A 21,120-nucleotide genomic window follows, 5' to 3' on the forward strand; every position below is an offset into this window, starting at 1 on the left:
CTATTAGTAAGTCGTTTTTTCGCCGACCTGCGACAATCTTCTGCGAGTCACGCAACGTCCACACTTGCCACTGGCAGAGCATTCATTTCTTTTAAGCGGTCGCCATTCTGGTTGCGACGCGGGGAGCGAATCTGTAAACAAGCAGCTCATTGGCTGGCTAGGTGTGCCACAAGCCAATCACAATCACTTGACCGGAAAGGCATGCAGTGTTGCCAGATTGGGCGGGTTTAGGTGCTTTTTGGCTGGTTTTGAACATATTTTGGGGTGGAAAACGTTAGCAATATCTGGCAACACTGAAGGCATGTCTGCTTGGGCGGAAGCCTTCTGCGGCAGTTACATTTTGACACGCGAGCAATGTTTCACCATAAAAATTCCGTAATTTCCATCTGTTTTCCGCGATCACAGAAAATCATTGGCCCTATGAGAGTGAGAGAGCCACCCCCCAAAAAAAATCTTAACGGATTTACACGATTTGGAAAAATGACTTTTTCAGAACCGAAAAAAACAGAGCTTCCGGCTCAACAGTATTATTTTGAGAAATAAAACAATCTTTGGATATACATTTGTTCATTTTTGCATACATATTACTCATTCTCTGCAGTGGTCTGAATTATTTGTTATTAAATAGTTAATGTAAGTAAGTAAATGTTAATAAGTCAAATTTACTACTTTAAAAATACATTTAAAAAAAATCGTGGGCGTATCGAATCGTGGGTCAAAAATCGCGATACGAATCGAATCGTGAGTTGGGTGTATCGTTACAGCCCTAGTACATAGGGCGGCACGGTGGTGTAGCAGTTAGCACTGTTGCCTCACAGCAAGAAGGTTCTGGGTTTGAGCCCAGTGACCGACAGGAGCCTTTCTGTGTGGAGTTTGCATGTTCTCCTCGTGTCTGTTTGGGTTTCCTCTGGGTGCTCCGGTTTCCCCCACAGTCCAAAGATGTGATTAGGTTAACATGGGGTGGCCTTGGGCTGAAGTGCCCTTGAGTAAGGTACCTAACCCCTAACTCCTCCCTGGGTGCTGTAGTATGGCTGCCCACTGCTCTGGGTGTGTGTGTGTGTGTGTGTGTGTGTGCGTGTTCACTGCTTCAGATAGGTTAAATGCAGAGGATAAGTTTCACTGTGCATGTGACAAATAAAGGCGTCTTCTAGTAGAACTGTAGCCGCTGTTAAAAATACAGTTACAGTTGATTTTTTGAGCAGAGTAAACAAAACGTATGCTTTTGTGGTGGCTTCCATGTTTTTGTCCCCCCCCCCACGTTTGCACATCAAATGCCCTGAGGTAGGAAGTGATGTTTTTGCAATGTACATGTTACTATTTACAAGGCACCGTGGCGGGAACACATCATTAGTTCCAGTGAAGGGAAAGTTGTGATGCTCCAGCATTCAAAGACATTGTACACAATTGTGTGCTTCCAACTTTATAAGAACAGGTTGAGGAAGGAGGTGTTGCTAATGCAGGGGTAGTTCTGTGGTCTATGGTGGTGCTTGAAAGTTTGTGAACCCTTTAGAATTTTCTATATTTCTGCATAAATGTGACCTAGAACATCATTAGATTTTCACACAAGTCCTAAAAGTAGATAAAGAGAACCCAGTTAAACAAATGAGACAAAAATATTATACTTGGTCATTTATTTGTTGAGGAAAATGATCCAATATTACATGTCTGTGAGTGGCAAAAGTATGTGAACCTTTGCTTTCAGTATCTGGCGTGACCCCCTTGTGCAGCAATAACTGCAACTAAATGTTTCCAGTAACTGTTGATCAGTCCTGCACACCGGCTTGGAGGAATTTTAGCCCATTCCTCCATACAGAACAGCTTCAACTCTGGGATGTTGGTAGGTTTCCTCACATGAACTGCTCGCTTCAGGCCCTTCCACAACATTTTGATTGGATTAAGGTCAGGACTTTGACTTGGCCATTCCAAAACATTCACTTTATTCTTCTTTAACCATTCTTTGGTAGAACAACTTGTGTGCTTAGGGTCATTGTCTTGCTGCATGACCCACTTTCTCTTGAGTTTCAGTTCATGGACGGATGTCCTGACATTTTCCTTTAGGCAGCTGGGCCATAGAAGGTTCACGCTGCACGCTGCATGCTGCACGCGACACGCGTGTAAAGAAAAGTGGACAAACGTAGCATGACTTGCTCTGGGCCATAGAACGGCGTTCACGTTGCACGCTGCACACTTCACGCGTGAAGCGAGAAATGAACATGCACACTTTTTTCTAGGCGTGAAGATGGAAATTCCAGTCAATGCATGCGGTCACCGCCGCGCCAGCCAATCAGAACGGGTCTAGGGAGATAACTCTATGCTTTCAGGGGAAAACTTCAGAAAAAATATAATTGAATGGTATAATTGAAAAATAGTTCTTCATCGGGATTGTCAAGCAGATTATAGAATGTTCGGTGAAATTCACCACGGGTTTCTCTCAGAAGGAAGTGTTCTCGGCTCCAAATTCTTTTCCTTTTTCTCTTCCTCTGTCTCAGTAAAAGCAGAATGAGGCAATCGTCGTCATCCGAAGAGTCCATATTGTTGGTTACTCGGTCAAAGTAGAACAGACGCAACACGTGAACATCCAAGCATGAAGTTTAATGGCCCAGGGTCCGGTTCTTCACGTGAACGTGTAGCGTGCAGCATGCAGCGTGAACCTTCTATGGCCCAGCTGCCTTAGAATTTGCTTGCATAATTCAAAATTTATTGTTCCATGATACTACCACCACCATGTTTCACAGATGGGATAAGGTTATTATGCTGGAATGCAGTGTTTTCCTTTCTCCAAACATAACGTTTCTCATTTAAACCAAAAAGTTCTATTTTGGTCTCATCCGTCCTCAAAATATTTTTCCAATAGCCTTCTGGCTTGCCCATGTGATCTTTAACAAACTGCAGATGAGCAGCAATGTTCTTTTTGGAGAGCAGTGGCTTTCTTCTTGCAACCCTGCCATGCACACCATTATTGTTCAGCGTTCTCCTGATGGTGGACTCATGAATATTAACATTAGCCAATGTGAGAGAGGCCTTCAGTTGCTTCAGATGGTTTTGTAACCTTTTCCAGCCTGATGAGCATCAACAACGCTTTTTCTGAGGTCCTCAGAAATCTCCTTTGTTCGTGCCATGATACACTTCCACAAAAATGTGTTGTGAAGATCAGACTTTGATAGATCCCTGTTCTTTAAATAAAACAGGGTGTCCACTCACACCTGATTGTCATCCCATTGATTGAAAACACCTGACTCTAATTTCACCTTCAAATTAACTGATAATCCTAGAGGTTCACATACTTTTGCCACTCACAGGTATGTAATACTGGATCATTTTCCTCAATAAATAAATGACCAAGTATAATATTTTTGTCTCATTTGTTTAACTGGGTTCTCTTTATCTACTTTTAGGACTTGTGTGAAAATCTGATGATGTTTTAGGTCATATTTATGCAGAAATATAGAAAATTCTAAAGGGTTCACAAACTTTCACGCACCACCGTAGAGAAAGTCAACATATAGGTGTGATGGACAGGTGTCCACAAACTTTTGGCTGTATAATGTACGTATATAGATTTTGTGCATTGAGATAATGTCGTATTTATACATCATACATCGGCAGTAGTTCTGGAGAGAGTCATCCTGCTCGAACTTGTAGTTCTGAGATGAACTTTTCTGACCTGCCCCGCCCTTTCTGCTTCAGATGCCTGTTTGAAAGGAGGAATAAACCAAATCTGCCTCAGGCTAGGTTTCCTCTGATAGGAAAAAAAAGTGCGTGTCACAATCGAAAGAGAAATCCTTACCTTGAAAGTTTCTGAATATACATATTTCCATTTGTTTGTTCCATTTGTTCCATTTTATTGATTACTATAATTTGCTGAAACATCTGAACATTCATACAACCGACACACGATGCCATCTTTGTCTGAAGCAGGATGTGAGGTGTGTATTTCAGTGAGAAGGCGAGAGACAAGGCCGGAGAGAAAGGCCAAACACGATTCTGTCCCTCAAAATGTCGACCCTGAGCTGCAGCAGGGCATTTTTTATGATTTCTGTGACGGCAGCGATCCGTCTCAATTTGTCTGCATTCTCCAGACGGTTTAGTTTCACTATCGATAAGAGATGACATCGCTCATTTTTCAGACCTTTAGCTTTTATGAGCTCGTACGTATGAAGGAGCATAAACATGTCGCAAATGTAATGCATTAAGGGAGCACGGCCGCTTTTATGTATTTTGATCATTTCAAAAAGCATCATGTTTCTGGTTTCTGAGTCTCTGTCTTGCTTCCTTCGCAGTACAACAAGCACCTTTTTGTACACATCGGTCAGACAAATCACTCCTACAGCGATGCCCTGCTGGAGTCGGTGGACATTCGTCAAATTTATGACAAATTCCCAGAGAAGAAAGGAGGACTGAAGGAGCTTTTTGGAAAAGGGCCTCAGAATTCCTTCTTCCTCATAAAGTTCTGGGTAAGTGGACTGAGGCTCCGACAGCATGTTGTCTCCCTTGGGTTTATGTACGTTAGGATCTTTATTTTTGTAGTATTTTTCTCTTTATGATTAAGTTTTAAACTAAGAACCAGGAGTAAAGCTTACAGCCAGTATAAATCAGTTCTATGGGAGAAAAAAAAAATGACAAAGTGTCTTAGTAAGGATTTGGACGACCATTAGAACCTTCCAGAACGTTTTTATTGCACCTTGCATTGACTCTGCAAGTCTCCGGAAATGTACTCGTGCGCTAAACACTGCTATTCCAAAAGAGATTCTCTCACTCGGTGTTTTCGTGACGGCGCTGTCTAATACATCGCTCTAAAATCTTTCAAGTGTTCAACTGGAATGAGATCTGGTGACCGTGAAGGCCAAACATCATTTCTATCCTCGAAAAGACCACGCCCATCATAGGATAATAGGATGTGATCAGTCAGAAGGACGTTAAATCAAGTCACAGTGACGCTGGATATATTACAGCATATGAAATATACATATTAAGCTGAGCGAACGAGTGTGTATTATTCACTCTTTGTACATCCACACACTGTTCCATGCCCTTGCTGAATTTTTGAACTCGTGCCCAGTCCTGCTTGAATACAACAGCCCACTTCAGTCTGAGTTTGCATATGCTCCGGACCATTTGGCTGCTATATTTGGCGTGGCGTAAGCAGGAAAAGTGCCAGATCAAAGCCTTCACTAATTCGGTGTAATATTTCAAAACAATTAGGAGGGGCCCGGCTTGCAGCTCTAATAGCTGTTTAAACGTAGTACATGTTTTACCCAAAACCAAATGCTAACTAGTGTCAATCGTTAAAGTGGGCTGCGTTGTCAGCAACCGTGAGCCTGCTCAAATTCCGTTTGAAGTGACAAGCCCATCTGAATTTCAAACGAAACCCTGGATCTGCACAATAATGCCTCTCTGGGATATTATGTGAAAATCTAATGGGGCTGCGTTAATGAAGGAAGAGCATGCCGGAGAGGAATATTTGCGTTTTTTATTCTTTGTCCCTCTTATTAATTTCTATAACGACCATCAGGTCTTAATGAAAGAGAACAGGCCATTGAGAGCTTTTTTTTTTTTCCTCTCTCACAAGGATGAAATAGCTTTTAAGTAACGTTCCATTTAATATATTTTTTTTTATCATCTGCTTTTGAAAGGCCATGCTGATAAGGTGCTATTTAACTGGCAGCATGTAAAGGATTGGATTGTTAGCTCAGTGCGGTGTTGAACATGAATAGTGTTTTAAAAGACAAAGTGCAGATGTAAGAGATACAGATTTCATCGTGATGTTTCCTTATTTCATTCCTTAATGCATTTAAAAAACTCAGGTTTTTTTTTTTTTGTTTAATGTGTCAGTCTTTACAGTAAGCCTGCACTACACTTGATGACCACTAGATGGTAGCTGGACACCATAGACTATTTTAGTACATGTGCCTTTTTTGAATTGATGTGCCTACGGGAGAATTCTCCGAGATCGAATATAGTAGCTCTTTGCTGATGCCACTCGTGGCACCTCTGCTTCTTCTCAGGCCGACTTGAACTGCAACGTTCAGGAGGAAACCGGGGCCTTTTATGGTGTCACCAGCCAGTATGAGAGCCCGGAGAACATGACCATCACCTGCTCCACTAAAGTCTGCTCATTCGGCAAACAGGTGGTGGAGAAAGTGGAGGTAGGAGTTTACACACAGTGTTCACGTCTTGGTGATGATCAGGATGCGAGTTATACTGGGATTAGACAAGACAGTAAAAATAAAAGGTGTGGGGTGATGGGGTTTAATAAAGGAAAAATTATTATTCTTATTGTTGGATTGGATAAGTGAGCTTGGATCTGAGGAAGGCTATATAAAAATAAAATGCTATTAGTAGGAGTAATAGTAGTAGTAGGTGTTATTAATAATGTGACTAATATAAAATATAATAATTTATACAATAATCTAATATTATACCTGTTCAATATAAAATAAAAGTTGTATATGCTAATGAGATTATTATTATTAGTAGTAGTAGTAGTAGTAGTAGTGTTATTAATAATAATGTGAATAATATAAAATAATTTATACAATAATCTAATATTATACCTATTCAGTATAAAATAAAAGTTGTATATGCTAATAAGATTTATTATTATTATTATTATTAGTAGTAGTAGTAGTAGTAGTAGTAGTGTTAATAATAATGTAATATAAAATAATAATTTATGCAATAATATTATACTTATTCAATATAAAATAAAAGTTGTATATGCTCATGGGATTTAGTAGTAGTAGTAGTGTTATTAATAATAATGTAATATAAAATAATTTATACAATAATCTAATATTATACTTATTCAATATAAAATAAAAGTTGTATATGCTGACGAGTATTATTATTATTACTTTATATTTCATTCTTATTCTCATAATAAAGTTAATAATATTCATTATTTTCATACAATTTTAATCTTTTAATAATAACTTTTATTTTAGTTTTAATGTTAATTTTACCGGGTGGCACGGTGGTGTAGTGGTTAGCGCTGTCGCCTCACAGCAAGAAGGTCCGGGTTCGAGCCCCGTGGCCGGCGAGGGCCTTTCTGTGCGGAGTTTGCATGTTCTCCCCGTGTCCGCGTGGGTTTCCTCCGGGTGCTCCAGTTTCCCCCACAGTCCAAAGACATGCAGGTTAGGTTAACTGGTGACTCTAAATTGAGCGTAGGTGTGAATGTGAGTGTGAATGGTTGTCTGTGTCTATGTGTCAGCCCTGTGATGACCTGGCGACTTGTCCAGGGTGTACCCCGCCTTTCGCCTGTAGTCAGCTGGGATAGGCTCCAGCTTGCCTGTGACCCTGTAGAACAGGATAAAGCGGCTAGAGATAATGAGATGAGATGAGATGAGATGAGTACGCAGGTGATTATAGGAAATCACGGATGCTGATTGGTCAAGAAATTCAGACTATATCTCTAATCACCTCGAGCGACTCGGCAAAATGGCTGCCAGTTGCTTTGTCACTGTAAGTGAGTACGAATTACAAATGTTGCAAGAAAACGCTGTTCCTAAAAGCACTAAAGATGCGACGAAGTTTGGTGTAAAACTATTCAAAGGTAAGGTGGAACTGTGATTTACTTTATTGATTTCAAAACAAAATATTTTATGTGACTCGGTGTAGATAAGTGACACAAGTCTTGAAGTTGAAGTTTGAAATAAATGATTTTTTAAAATAAGGTTTTCTTTTAAATAATCACCTGTGTATTTATATTAAAACAGTTATCCGCCTCAGACTCGGTGAATATCAGTGAATAATAACCTTGAATTTGTCTCAGTTATTATTCACCGATGTTCATTTCACTTATCGACATTTATTTATTCATCTGTTAAATATAACATTTATATAATGATTAGTAGTAGTAATAATAATAATAATAATAATAGTTGCTGTTGTAGAATTGATGGTTATAATTGTTTTGCGTTTTGTCCAGACGGAATACGCTCGCTTCGAGAACGGCCGCTTCGTGTACCGGATAAGCCGCTCTCCCATGTGCGAATACATGATCAACTTCATCCACAAGCTCAAACACCTGCCTGAGAAGTACATGATGAACAGCGTGCTAGAGAACTTCACAATCCTATTGGTGAGTCACTGCGTCATTTTTCACCTCGGACCTCCAGTCCCCTCCTACTTCAGGCTGCAGGAGAGGGGCTCAGAGTGGTGGGTCCTGGATGGTCAGCATTCCTGCCATTCTTTTCACTAAACAACAGCCATACAGGGATTAAAAAGCCATTTCTCTTCCACACAGATGTGCTTCCTGGGTTTTTGGTGCGCACTTCTGCATCATTTCCTCTCTTTATAGTCCTCACATTCTCATCCTCGTCCTCTTCCATGTCTGTAAAACGTCTCTAATCCCCAGGGCTGCCTGACTTACTGTATACTGCGTTTGTGGTGCCTTGTAACTAGTAATTTGCACATTGTAAACACGTCATACATCTTTACCACCTCGAAATGTAGGAAACCACGAAAAACACAGACACCTTCTCGAAAGCATGTGCGCATTTATCCAGTTTTAGGTGAAGTTGCAGTTATGCCTCGAATGCACTATTAAGTCAAGATGGCCGAGTGGCTGCAAAAGCTTGACTTCCAATCTACAAATACCAAATAAATGTAATTATTTAAAGATTTACCATCTAATATGGGTGTAACAGTACACTCCAGTGACAATTTAATTTGATTCTCAATACTGGCTTCGAGATTCAATTCCAATTCGATTCTCAGGATGTTTTATGAAGTGAAAATTTTCTATAAACAGAGGTTTAATATTGTCAACGAAATGTAGTACAGGTTACCATATCTTAAAAATGAAGAAATAAATGTATAAATTCTACTAAAAAAATGAATAAACAGAGCTCGGGAGACAGACTGGGGGGGAATGATCAGTTGAAACCAGCACATGTTCGTTATAATGTAACTCTGTGGGTTGTGCAGATTGAGACCTCTGGTGTTCAAACAATGCAATTGCATTAGATGCTTAAAACAGATACGCAGAACCTTTATTTTTAAAGAAATTTCTGAGTGGATAGTATTTCCATCCTTGACTCTTGTACGCTGCATCAATGGGAATAAAAAAATATATTTTTGAGAGTTAAAATCGACCATGGGCGGCACGGTGGTGTAGTGGTTAGCGCTGTCGCCTCACAGCAAGAAGGTCCTGGGTTCGAGCCCCGGGGCCGGCGAGGGCCTTTCTGTGTGGAGTTTGCATGTTGTCCGCGTGGGTTTCCTCCGGGTGCTCCGGTTTCCCCCACAGTCCAAAGACATGCAGGTTAGGTTAACTGGTGACTCTAAATTGACCGTAGGTGTGAATGTGAGTGTGAATGGTTGTCTGTGTCTATGTGTCAGCCCTGTGATGACCTGGCGACTTGTCCAGGGTGTACCCCCCCTTTCGCCCGTAGTCAGCTGGGATAGGCTCCAGCTTGCCTGCGACCCTGTAGAAGGATAAAGCGGCTAGAGATAATGAGATGAGATGAGAAAATCGACCACAAAGTTGGCATTCGAGCTGCCCCGCTGAGCCAGCCAGCCCTGAGCGCGTGACGTCACAGCGGTAACCGTTTTTAAGGCCGAGGCCTTTGACTAGGGCTGGGCGATAAAATGATAATGATACGTATCGCGATAGACACATACTTGATATCAATAGAAAATGCGTTCGATAGAACGTTTCGATAGAATGTTTTTTTTTTTTTTTTTTTTTTCAAGAAACAAGCGTTAGCCAGAGCTCTGTCTGGTTTAGGTCCGCTTTCAATCAACTGTTGTTGCGAAGCAAGCTTGGTTGCATGAGCAAAGGCACTCGTCCTCTGGTGCCTAGCAACGCATAGGGAGTGACACGCTGATAGCCAATCATGTAACAGAGTCGCGTTTGGTTGCGTTGTCTCGTGGTCGTGTTTATTTTTTTTCCAGAAACAGCGTGGCCAAGAAAAGAAAGATGAGTGCCGGAACGAGCGAGGAAATTGTGGATAAAGTCAGTAAGGTCAGATGTTACAGATGTAAAGTCTTAAGTCTACCTCAGGTTTACTTTAATTTCTTCTATGTTTACAAAACACTATTTTTATTTTATTAAACCTTCAATGAAAATATACTTGAATAGTTTAAGAATAGTCTAAGTCTACCTCAGTTTCACTCAATTTCTTTTATGTTTATAAAGCACTGCATATTTTTATTTATGTTTTTAAATGTTATTCACCAGAGGGTGAACTTTTTTTGCACTAAACTTGCAGTAAAAAATTAAAAATATGACAGTCCTTCTCACATAGCAGGTTTTGCTATGTTTACATTTAACACTTTGCTCATGGCGGCACGGTGGTGTAGTGGTTAGCGCTGTCGCCTCACAGCAAGAAGGTCCGGGTTCGAGCCCCGTGGCCGGCGAGGGCCTTTCTGTGCAGAGTTTGCATGTTCTCCCCGTGTCCGCGTGGGTTTCCTCCGGGTGCTCCGGTTTCCCCCACAGTCCAAAGACATGCAGGTTAGGTTAACTGGTGACTCTAAATTGACCGTAGGTGTGAATGTGAGTGTGAATGGTTGTCTGTGTCTATGTGTCGGCCCTGTGATGACCTGGCGACTTGTCCAGGGTGTACCCCGCCTTTCGCCCGTAGTCAGCTGGGATAGGCTCCAGCTTGCCTGCGACCCTGTAGAACAGGATAAAGTGGCTACAGATAATGAGATGAGACTTTGCTCATGTTTTTATAACACTTGAGTTTTTTAAGCACTTTATTATTGATAATTGCTCAGTTTTTGTTGTGATCGTAACATTGAACATGCGTGTTGACATTCCTTGCTTATTGGCTGTCAGAGGAAGTTTAAGTTTAAAATAAATGTTTGAATTTAGTATTGTTCCCTCCTGGTCCTTATTTTAAATAGGTCATAAAATGTTTCAATAATTACCGATATCGACCAATATGAAACACTTATATCGTGATACAGATTTCAGCCATATCGCCCAGCCCTACCTTTGACAGCTATAGACCAAAATCATATAAATAAAAATTTATGGTGAAAGTAAGAAATACCGTTACCGACTTGCTCAACTAAGACTGATTTGACTTCATTGATTGTGGGTTGACTCTCATTAAAACAGGATAGGTGTTATAACTTACACAACATACATGTACATGCATGCATTTTCACTGATAAAATGTAAAAGGCTAATTAAATAATCAGATGAACTGAGACAATCACATTCTGAAGCAAATTAAATAATCTTATACCGGCAACTTAAACACACAGTACAAGTTACATGTATTCATCTAAATGCAGGTAAACAACGTGTTGTTTTGTATCCAAATGAGAGTCAGAGCTTACCCATCTGTGTTCTTGCTTCTTGAAGGCTGAGCTTGTGGCCGATTGTTTTGAAACAATCTGACTTTCAGTTGCTCGTTCAGTTTTCCGTTCATTCGCTTCTTCCACGTAAGGGCAAGATATTGCTGCTGAGGCAAGCATATCCAGCGGAGAAATCAGACGGCTGGTCCACTCATTCTCCATTTTCTCCATACTGAGTACTCCACCATTACTGCTCGGCTCAGGAAATTGCTAAAACCCAGGACAGGAGGTCACTGCCCGAGCGATATGTCACATCCCATTCCATCCCGGGTTTTACCAACAACCCTTGGCTCACACTCCGGGAGAACTGGTACAACTGAACTTACTTTCCTTTCTTTTAAAATAAATAAATAAATACTTTCCTTTTCTTGTAGTTTTATTTAATTGTTGGTACTGCACCCTCTTTCAATACGGGCTTATAGCCAACACTCCTCAACAGATCAGAGGTCTCATACGAGTCTTCAGTAAAATGTGCAGAGCAGAGGAGAAATCACTTCGTAGGTGCCCAATGTGCCCGTGAACTTCTCGCAAAACACGTCCAAATCTTTGCAGTTTGAACATTCTTGGGCCATGAACGCAACGTAAATCCACCTTCTGTCATGTTGCTGCACCGGCCAGCAACACATCTACATGGCATGGCGATAAATTAGCTCAAAATGGAGGATCGGAGTTGCAGTCAGCTCTGTGTTTTAGTATAGCGGAAATGGCGATGAGACCGATAGACTTCCTGCTGTGACGTTACGGACATCAAGGTCATTCACTCAGGCCGCTACCTATATAAATCACTTTAATCGTAAAAATTACTGTATTAGATTTATTGTTAACGCTTAAAACTATTCCTGTGCCATTCTTGAGGTCTTAAGGCATTTATAAACAAAAGTGAGGCCATGGTTCTGCGTATCTCCTTTAATTAAATAATGCTGATTCTCACAATGTAAAATGACACATATCCACGATACACATCATTTTTTTTTTCTGTGTTCCAATGCATCGTTGAACCCCTAGTACTAATAAACATTTGTTTTATACTGGTATAGAGAGAGACTGAATGTGAAAGAAAGCACCAATTATGTCTTCTTAAAGCAGACCTGGGCATTTTACGGCCCGCGGGCCGCATCCAGCCCTTTGGTTCGTTCTGACCGGCCCGCGTAAGGTTAATTAGAAATTACAAAATAAACGTATTTTCTAATTTTACCTCATGCATGGACTGAATGTGCGTTGCTTTTATTTTGAAGTTGTGTTCAATAAAAACGCAATGCGCGCGACATGAACATGACATGAAATCCCACGAAACTTAATCCCGCGATAACTACTTCCGTAATTTGTCCAGACCAACCATAAACTTGTACGTCATCCTTCAAACGGTCCAGCCAGTCACATAGTGTGACGTCACCAGCAGGCACCGGAGCCTGAGCTGATCTCCGGCAAAAAGCACCAAATGAGGTGATTAGACTACAAATGTGGGCATCATTATTATAATATGATGTATCTTGCTTGATATTTGGAGTAGAAAGACAATATTGTGATGTCTTTATGGTGTTTTGGGCTGAATGTGACTGAAAAAAAATGGTACAAACGTTCACATTTTGTTAACCATTGTTTTGGGAAATTTGATTGACATTTTTTGTAAGGCAACCTCGTTTTTTCCATACTCTTACCAGTCTTAGCAGCTTGTAAAAACAATGTTATTTACTGCTTTATATAAAGAAATACAATTAATATTATGCAGAATTTAGTTCAGCCTTTTGGTCCGGCCCTCCACAAAATTTTCTGTTTCTCATGTGGCCCCATGGAAAAAATAATTGCCCACCCCTGTCTTAAAGGGACTATAAGGGTGTTGGTGTACTATTTCGTACTATTTTGCCATACTAATTAGTGTGTTAGTATGTGATTAGGACAGCTGTTGAAAGGAAAGACTCCTAAATGGCTTCTTGTTCACTCTATGTGTTCACTACATAGGGTGTGACATAATGAGGATGAAAAAAGGTGCCTGTTGGAAATTAACTCCATACATCATCTACATTTTTAGCTCATCTGGTCATAAGGTCGATTGGCATGGCGTGGCGTCCGTCCGTCGTCCAAAATTCAGTTAAATCGTATCTCCTCCATCGGTTCTCCACGGAGTTCCGTTCTTATTGTTTTGTTTGAAAGAACTCATCACGCCGCACAAAATTTGGTCATTGTTTTGTCAAATGTTTTGCTAACGAGTTAATAATTAGGCCAAATTAATGAATTTTCCAGGCCTCTCACTAGAATTGTATCTCCTCTCTGGTTTCTCGTCTGATTCCAGTTTATGATTGATGTTTTGGGTCGATCTTCCCTTGAGGAACAAAGCTTGTTCGTTTGTTTGATTTTCCTGTTGTAAACAATTTGTTTACAACTTTGTTTATTTTCACTGAAACCATGGCCCTGTACTACGAAGCGGGTTTTCTGGCTTACCAGGGTAACTTCGAGAGTAACTTGATCACGTGCAGCGTAACTTCCCGATTAACCCATAATAAGAAAGTTGGCTATGTTCAAACCAAGGTATGCTGCCATGGCAACTTACGCTGCATCTCAAACCTGCTCGTCTCAGGTTATGTTCTTGGTTAACCCGAGGTTTCCGATTAACCACACCCTTTTTAAACACCACCTCTCCACCGACATTTCCTCTAGAGACAATGCCAGCGTACCTGGATGACCCGTGCGATATCGGAGCGCAGAGTAGAGATGGGATTTATGGCTCTTTGATGGGATCCGCATCTTTGTGATCCGTTCTTTGAAAAGAGCCGTTCAAAAGACTGGCTCATTTGGCTCTTTTTAAATATTTATTCAGTTTTAAGAAGACAGCGTCTAAAGAAGCCAGATCCCTCTGCTTAGACAGTGACATCAATATTTCTGGACATACCTTTTATATAAAGCAACCTAGACTTACATTATTGTAACCCCTAAACGCTCATAAATAACCATTAAAAAACAATGAGGGCTTCAATGAATGTCCATGCAGAACGGCTTTTCTGTAAAAAAAAAAAAAAAAGAGCCCACTCAAGAACATAGTTATCAAGAACGCAAGAATATTTTATAGAAAAAACACTTGTTTTACAAAAATATTTAAGTCTGAGATACAAAATAGATACAACTACAATAAATATAACACAAGAACTAGTTATCACACAAGAGCATTTTAATAGAAAAAAAACAAACTTTCTATATTAAAAATATTGAAATTGTAACAAAAATAGATACAACTATAAACAGTCAGATAAATAGATAAAGTTATAACAAGAACACAAGATTATTTTAATAGGAAAAAACAAACTATTAATGCAAAAAATATATTAGAAAAATAGATACAACTAGACAAACAGATAAATAAATAAAATACACAAAAATAGAACAAACAAAATGACGATAGAATAAATTAAATGAACGTCCGTGCAAAGTAGTTTTCCCACAATATTATCATTAATATAACACAACAACATTATAAACTATATACAAAAACAATTTGAACTATTAGGCAAACAGATAAACCTTGAATAAATAAAAGGCAAATGAATGCTTGCTTGCACGCGCGCACACACCATTATGAATGATGTTTTTGTATTTCATTTTCACCTGTTGCCAGGTGCGTTTGGCACTGCTGTTGCCTCTGAAATGTTCACAGGACATACACCAACTTAGTCAAAGGGACTGAACAGTCAGTCATCCTAATTCATGTGACTCTGTGCACATATCAGCTTCAGTAGGCTACTCCATGAATTTACCATACCAAATTTTATTCAGGATTTTTCGGACATTAAACAAGCTATATATGACTGGGGCCACGTCGAAGGACCATTTTCTGTGACTTGTGATTGATCATGAAGCTTTCTCTCATCCTATACTTCTGTTCTGGAACATGTAGAAGGGAGAATGTACTTACGCATTTACCCGATCGGCAATTCGTTGCCAACATGCTTGCCGCTCCTTATTGGCAGCCGCTGTGTTAGATTTTGCTCTTAATGTTGTTTTGAACTCCTCGTAGCTTTGCATTATGACAGCGCATTCTTCCTCCGTGAAGTGCGGCGACCGTGCCATTGTGAACAGTGGTGATTTGCGCTGATAACCTCCCCTTTAACGTGAACGCGCATTAACCCTGATTAAGTTAACACAGGTTCAACAAATCAACTTCATAACTGGCGTCGTAGTACCGTTTAACCCCAAACAAGATAACCAGGTTTTGTCAACCCCGGTTTAGCGGTGGAACCCTGGGTTACTTCTGGGTAGGTTAACCTCCGTTCGTAGTACAGGGCCCATATCTCCTCCCTCAGTTCACAATGGATTTCAGTTCTGATTGTTTCGTTTGAAAGAACTAGACCTTCTGCACAAAACTTGGTCACTGTATTGTCAATTCTTTGCGAATAAATTAGTAATTAGGTCGACATAACACGTTTTCTTCTGACTAGAATTGTATCTCCTCTCTCATGCATCATGTGATTTCAGTTCTGATCGACGTTTTGGGTCGATATTTTCTCGGAGAACAAAATTTAGTCCCTTGTTGAGGTTCCTGCTGTAAACAGTTTGCCGTGGAGGTTGGTCCTCTCTCACATTGTCACATTTCATTGGTCATCATGGTTGTTTTGATGGCAGGCCAGATGAGCTCCTACATCCTTGACGTTCTGGTAATATCACTTTCAGGACACAGATTGTTTATTATGCTTATTGATGTTTAAACGGTGGTGTAGTGGTTAGCGCTGTCGCCTCACAGCAAGAAGGTTCTGGGTTCGAACCCGGCGGCCGGCGAGGGCCTTTCTGTGTGGAGTTTGCATGTTCTCCCCGTGTCCGTGTGGGTTTCCTCCGGGTGCTCCGGTTTCCCCGACAGTCCAAAGACATGCGGTTAGGTTAACGTGGGGCGGCCTTGGGCTGAGCTGCCCTTGAGCAAGGCACCTAACCCCTGACTGCTCCCCGGGCACTCTGGTGTGGCTGCCCACTGCTCTGGGTGTGTGCGCGCGTGTGTATTCACTGCTTCAGATGGGTTAAATGCAGAGGATGAATTTCACTGTGCTTGAAGTGTGCATGTGACAAATAAAGGTTTCTTCTTCTTAATTGAAAAACTGTAAAAATAGCGTAGATTTTTTTATTATCCCCCGCTGGCTGAAAGGCCTGAAGGGGGATTATGTCGTGGCGATGTCCGTCCATCCATCCGTTTGTCCCAGGAAGGGTACTCATATTCTGAAATCAATTCCTGTCTCAATTTATGGAGGAATTTCACGAAACTTGACAGGATTCTTTGTTATACGTTGGTAATACGCATATTGCAATTTCATTCAATTCGGTTGCATTTTACCAGCCTTATGGCCTTATAGCATGGATATAGTTCCCCACCCAGCAGGGGATATTGTGCTCTCAGAGCACTCTTGTATTTAGATTATCTCATCTCATTATCTGTAGCCGCTTTATCCTTCTGCAGGGTCGCAGGCAAGCTGGAGCCTATCCCAGCTGACTACGGGCGAAAGGCGGGGTACACCCTGGACAAGTCGCCAGGTCATCACAGGGCTGACACATAGACACAGACAACCATTCACATTCACACCTACGGTCAATTTAGAGTCACCAGTTAACCTAACCTGCATGTCTTTGGACTGTGGGGGAAACCGGAGCACACCCATGCGGACACGGGGAGAACATGCAAACTCCACACAGAAAGGCCCTCGCCGGCCCCGGGGCTCAAACCCAGGACCTTCTTGCTGTGAGGCGACAGCGCTAACCACTACACCACCGTGCCGCCCGTATTTAGATTATATAAAAAAAAAAGGGAAGCCATAGTCCTAATGGTTAGAGAAGCAGCTTTGGGACCAAAAAGTTGCTGGTTCGATTCCCTGGACCAGCAGGAATGGTTGAAGTGTCCTCGAGCAAGGCACCTAACCCCCAACTGCTCCCCAGGCTGCTCTGTATATCGTTCTGGATAAGGGCATTTGCTTAATACCATTAATGTAATGTAAAGATTATGTACTGTTTCAAATAAAAATGTGACGTGAGAAAAGGGACGCATCAGTCTGATACTGAGAATGATCGAATTTTGATAATAAAAGCTTGGGACTCAGGGGGCGTCGTGGCTCAGGTGGATAAGGCGCCATACCATAAATCCGGGGACCCGGGTTCGATTCCGGCCCGAGTTCATTTCCCGATCCCTCCCCATCTCTCTCCCACTCATTTCCTGTCTCTACACTGTCCTATCCAATGAAGGTGAAAAAAGCCCAAAAAAAAGCTTGAGACTCTGGATTTGATGAAATTTGATACATTTTCTGTCAGTGTTCTGTCTGTGGATTTCTCGTGAGTGTGTGTGTGAGAGAGTGAGTGAGTGGGTGGGCGGGAGGGAGGGGAGAAGCGAGTTCTCCAAGAACACATCACATGACTCTTCACCTTCTCCTTGATTCTTTTCGATTCTGTTGATTTCAGTTGAAGAACAGCTTCATTTAAGTGTCTGCGCCTCTGATTCTCTCACTCTCTCCCTCCAGGTGGTCACAAACAGAGACACACAGGAGACCCTGCTGTGCATGGCGTGTGTGTTTGAGGTGTCGAACAGCGAGCACGGCGCTCAGCATCACATCTACAGACTGGTGAAAGAATGAAGCTCGTGCCAGCCAGCAGATCTGTCCTATAGACTCTGAACCTCAATAAATAAAAAAAAAAATTAAAAAAAAGTGGCAGTGCCTCTAGTTCAACACTCACCCGCAGCGATTCGAGCTCTCATCCGGGTGACGCTTATTGTTATTATTATATATTTTTTTTCTTTCAGTCCTTATTAATGTATATGTGTTCGATGTTTTGACTGCAGCTGTGAATCACGGTACAGTTGTATTATGTTTTGATACAGGAAAGAATCATTTTAAAGGAAGCCTAATCGACTTTTCTCTGTAGGTTGTGTGTATATATAAAGTGGCAGTATGAGTAGACTTCGAAGTTGGCCTGAATTAGATTAAATCTGGCCGAGAAAGACAATGTTCTAGGTTTTAATCCTATTATAATTAATGTACACCTTAAAAACAGATTTAGCCTTTAGGTTCATATAAAACATACCGTCTATGAATGTGTACGTGTCTGTGTATAAATCTATATACCCACATACCTGTAGTCTTTCCAAAGATTCAAAAAGTATTTCATTTTGGAACATTTGGTTGATTATAGAGGAATAACTCTCGAGGCCATCGAAATAATAATAATAACAACAATAAGAATAATACAGTTACTGAATTTCGGCATCTGTACCATTCAGGGAATTTAATTGTCCAGCCCTTGAAAAGTCTCACATGTCTCATCTGCAATAAAAAAAAAAAAAAAAGATCCTCTACTCTATTTACTTGCCGCAAATAGTTCCTGCTAACGTTTTAGCGGTAAAACTAAAGAGTCACTAAGGGTGCTTTCACAACTATTATTCCGTTTGTCGAGTCCGAATCCGAATGAATCGAATACTTTTGGTATGTTTTCTATTCAGCTGCACATAATTAAACAATACAAAACGAAGGGCTGAAAACCCCTGTGTTCGTAAAATGTTTCATTCCTTGCTCAGAAATACAGCGACGGAAAAAAGTAAGCGAAATAATTCAAGGGTGTAGAATGTACAGAAATCACAAAAATGACTTCTGGAAATTAGTCGCATCCAATTTTATTGCCTTAAAGTGCCATTCCACCATTGGATGTATTCTTTGGCATAAAATACAATATATTTTGACAACATATATAAATGGTATCACTAGGTAGAGAAATCTTTTAGCTTCAAAATGATATATCAGGGCGGCACGGTGGTGTAGTGGTTAGCGCTGTCGCCTCACAGCAAGAAGGTCCTGGGTTCGAGCCCCGGGGCTGGCGAGGGCCTTTCTGTGTGGAGTTTGCATGTTCTCCCCGTGTCCGCGTGGGTTTCCTCCAGGTGCTCCGGTTTCCCCCACAGTCCAAAGACATGCAGGTTAGGTTAACTGGTGACTCTAAATTGACCGTAGGTGTGAATGTGAGTGTGAATGGTTGTCTGTGTCTATGTGTCAGCCCTGTGATGACCTGGCGACTTGTCCAGGGTATACCCCGCCTTTCACCCGTAGTCAGCTGGGATAGGCTCCAGCTTGCCTGTGACCCTGTAGAACAGGATAAAGCGGCTAGAGATAATGAGATGAGATGATATATCAAACATAATTTTTAGACAACGGCAAGTATATTAATTTTGCGACCAAAGTCACCTACCCTTTTAATTTCCGCGTGTGATGTCATCGGCAGGTTCCCCTTCTTGTGTACCACGTGACGTGGCACATATTATCAGCAATGGCGGATAGAACGCGATAAAAATAATACCAATAAATCTAGCTAATACCAATAAATCTAGCTAACTGAAAGATTAACTCAAAATTTTTCGCAATTTTTTTGGCCCCCATATACGAGGAGAAATGACTCTCTCACTTTGGGGGTTTCCTGGTCTAAAAATAGACCGACACGTGGTACACAAGAAGGGGAACCTGCCGATGACATCACGTTTCACTACCGCGCGGAAATTAAAAGGGTAGGTGACTTTGGTCGCAAAATTAATATACTTGTCGTTGTCAAAAAATTATGTTTGATATATCATTTTGAAGCTAAAAGATTTCTCTGTCTAGTCATGTTGTCATAAAATATATTGTATTTTATGCCAAAGAATACATCCAATGGTGGAATGGCACTTTAATGTGACACAGATTTGATTTTTTTTTTTTTTCAGGACTGTGTGGACACAAACACATGATCTTTTCAAATCAGACCTGAGTCACTGGCCGAGACTGGATGCGTATCTTATTAGTGATGAGGCGACACGGTCCGAACGGATTTCATTGGCTTTTTCACAACGCTCCTGAACAGATCAGTGTTAACAGGGTCAGAGAAACAGCAGTGTAGGACAGTGACATCAGGGACCATATTCAGGGGAAGGATAAGGAAATTAGGACTTTTACTTCATACATAGAGAATCGATTCAAGCAAAACTGGAAGGAACAAACCGAAACTGACGAGTGTAGTGAAACAACTGCTTAAGAAATCTATGTGCGAATGCGGGACGTTTCAATGGACAGATGTCCTCATGATATTTAAAGCCTAGGTCACAACCGGACGTACGATTTTTTTGGCCGTGCGATTTTTGGCGTTTCCCAAATCGCTGCGTTTTTTTTGTTCGTGGAGAAAGACGCGCGTTGGCTGTAAGTTTGTCTTGCAACCTGGAAAAAAACGTAAGCGCCCGTAGAGTTTGTTTGACATGACAAAGAACCTCTGCAGCTGGTCTGCGGCCAGTCTACGGCTCGAAAATCAGCACGTCACATGCGCGCCCTCTGTGCGTTTCTTGCGTTTTTTGCACGTAGACCGGCCGTAGGAGCACGTACGGCCGGTTGTGACCGAGGCTTAACAGTTATTCCACGAAATCGAGTCGTATATGCACCGATGGCCAACGAGGCACATAGCACCGAGTCGGCTCTAAGCCATGTACGATGAGATTGACTGGAATAACTGTTTTATTCTATCCACATTCACTGGATTTTGAGAAACAGAGCATTTAAAAAAAAAATAAATTAAATAAATAAGAACTTTATACAAAACGTCCGACAAAATCAATTCCGCTTAACAAACCGGCAAAATGACAGGAGCAATTTGTGAAAAATGCTATAATAATTCTTGAAAAATAAAAAAGATACGTTCTTACCATCAAATACTTTCATTCCATATTTTGTTGCTTTTTTTTTGGTATTTTTTGGGGTTTTGTTTTCGAGTTGAGTTTTTATTTCATCCTTGGTTGATTCAGTAACACACGCTGCCATTTTCTTCTTCATCTTCTTTAGGTTTTTTTTT

At 41.0% G+C, this 21,120-nt stretch overlaps 1 protein-coding gene across 12 annotated transcripts in view; it reads left to right on the forward strand.

The window, feature by feature from the left end:
* The window catches only part of tead1b (TEA domain family member 1b), a 166,970-nt gene extending 148,358 nt beyond the window's left edge, over positions 1 to 18,612 (forward strand). For all 12 annotated transcript variants that reach the window (XM_060940967.1, XM_060940962.1, XM_060940968.1 and 9 more), the window contains 4 exons: positions 4,281 to 4,454; positions 6,006 to 6,146; positions 7,928 to 8,080; positions 17,787 to 18,612. In XM_060940967.1, coding sequence (XP_060796950.1) covers positions 4,281 to 4,454; positions 6,006 to 6,146; positions 7,928 to 8,080; positions 17,787 to 17,900 — 582 coding nt within the window. In that variant the 3' untranslated portion in view covers positions 17,901 to 18,612. The remainder of the gene's footprint in view (positions 1 to 4,280; positions 4,455 to 6,005; positions 6,147 to 7,927; positions 8,081 to 17,786) is intronic.
* Positions 18,613 to 21,120: the final 2,508 nt, after the last annotated feature.

The sequence above is a fragment of the Neoarius graeffei genome, chromosome 15, assembly GCF_027579695.1.
Source record: "Neoarius graeffei isolate fNeoGra1 chromosome 15, fNeoGra1.pri, whole genome shotgun sequence".
In the NCBI taxonomy this organism is placed as follows: domain Eukaryota; kingdom Metazoa; phylum Chordata; class Actinopteri; order Siluriformes; family Ariidae; genus Neoarius; species Neoarius graeffei.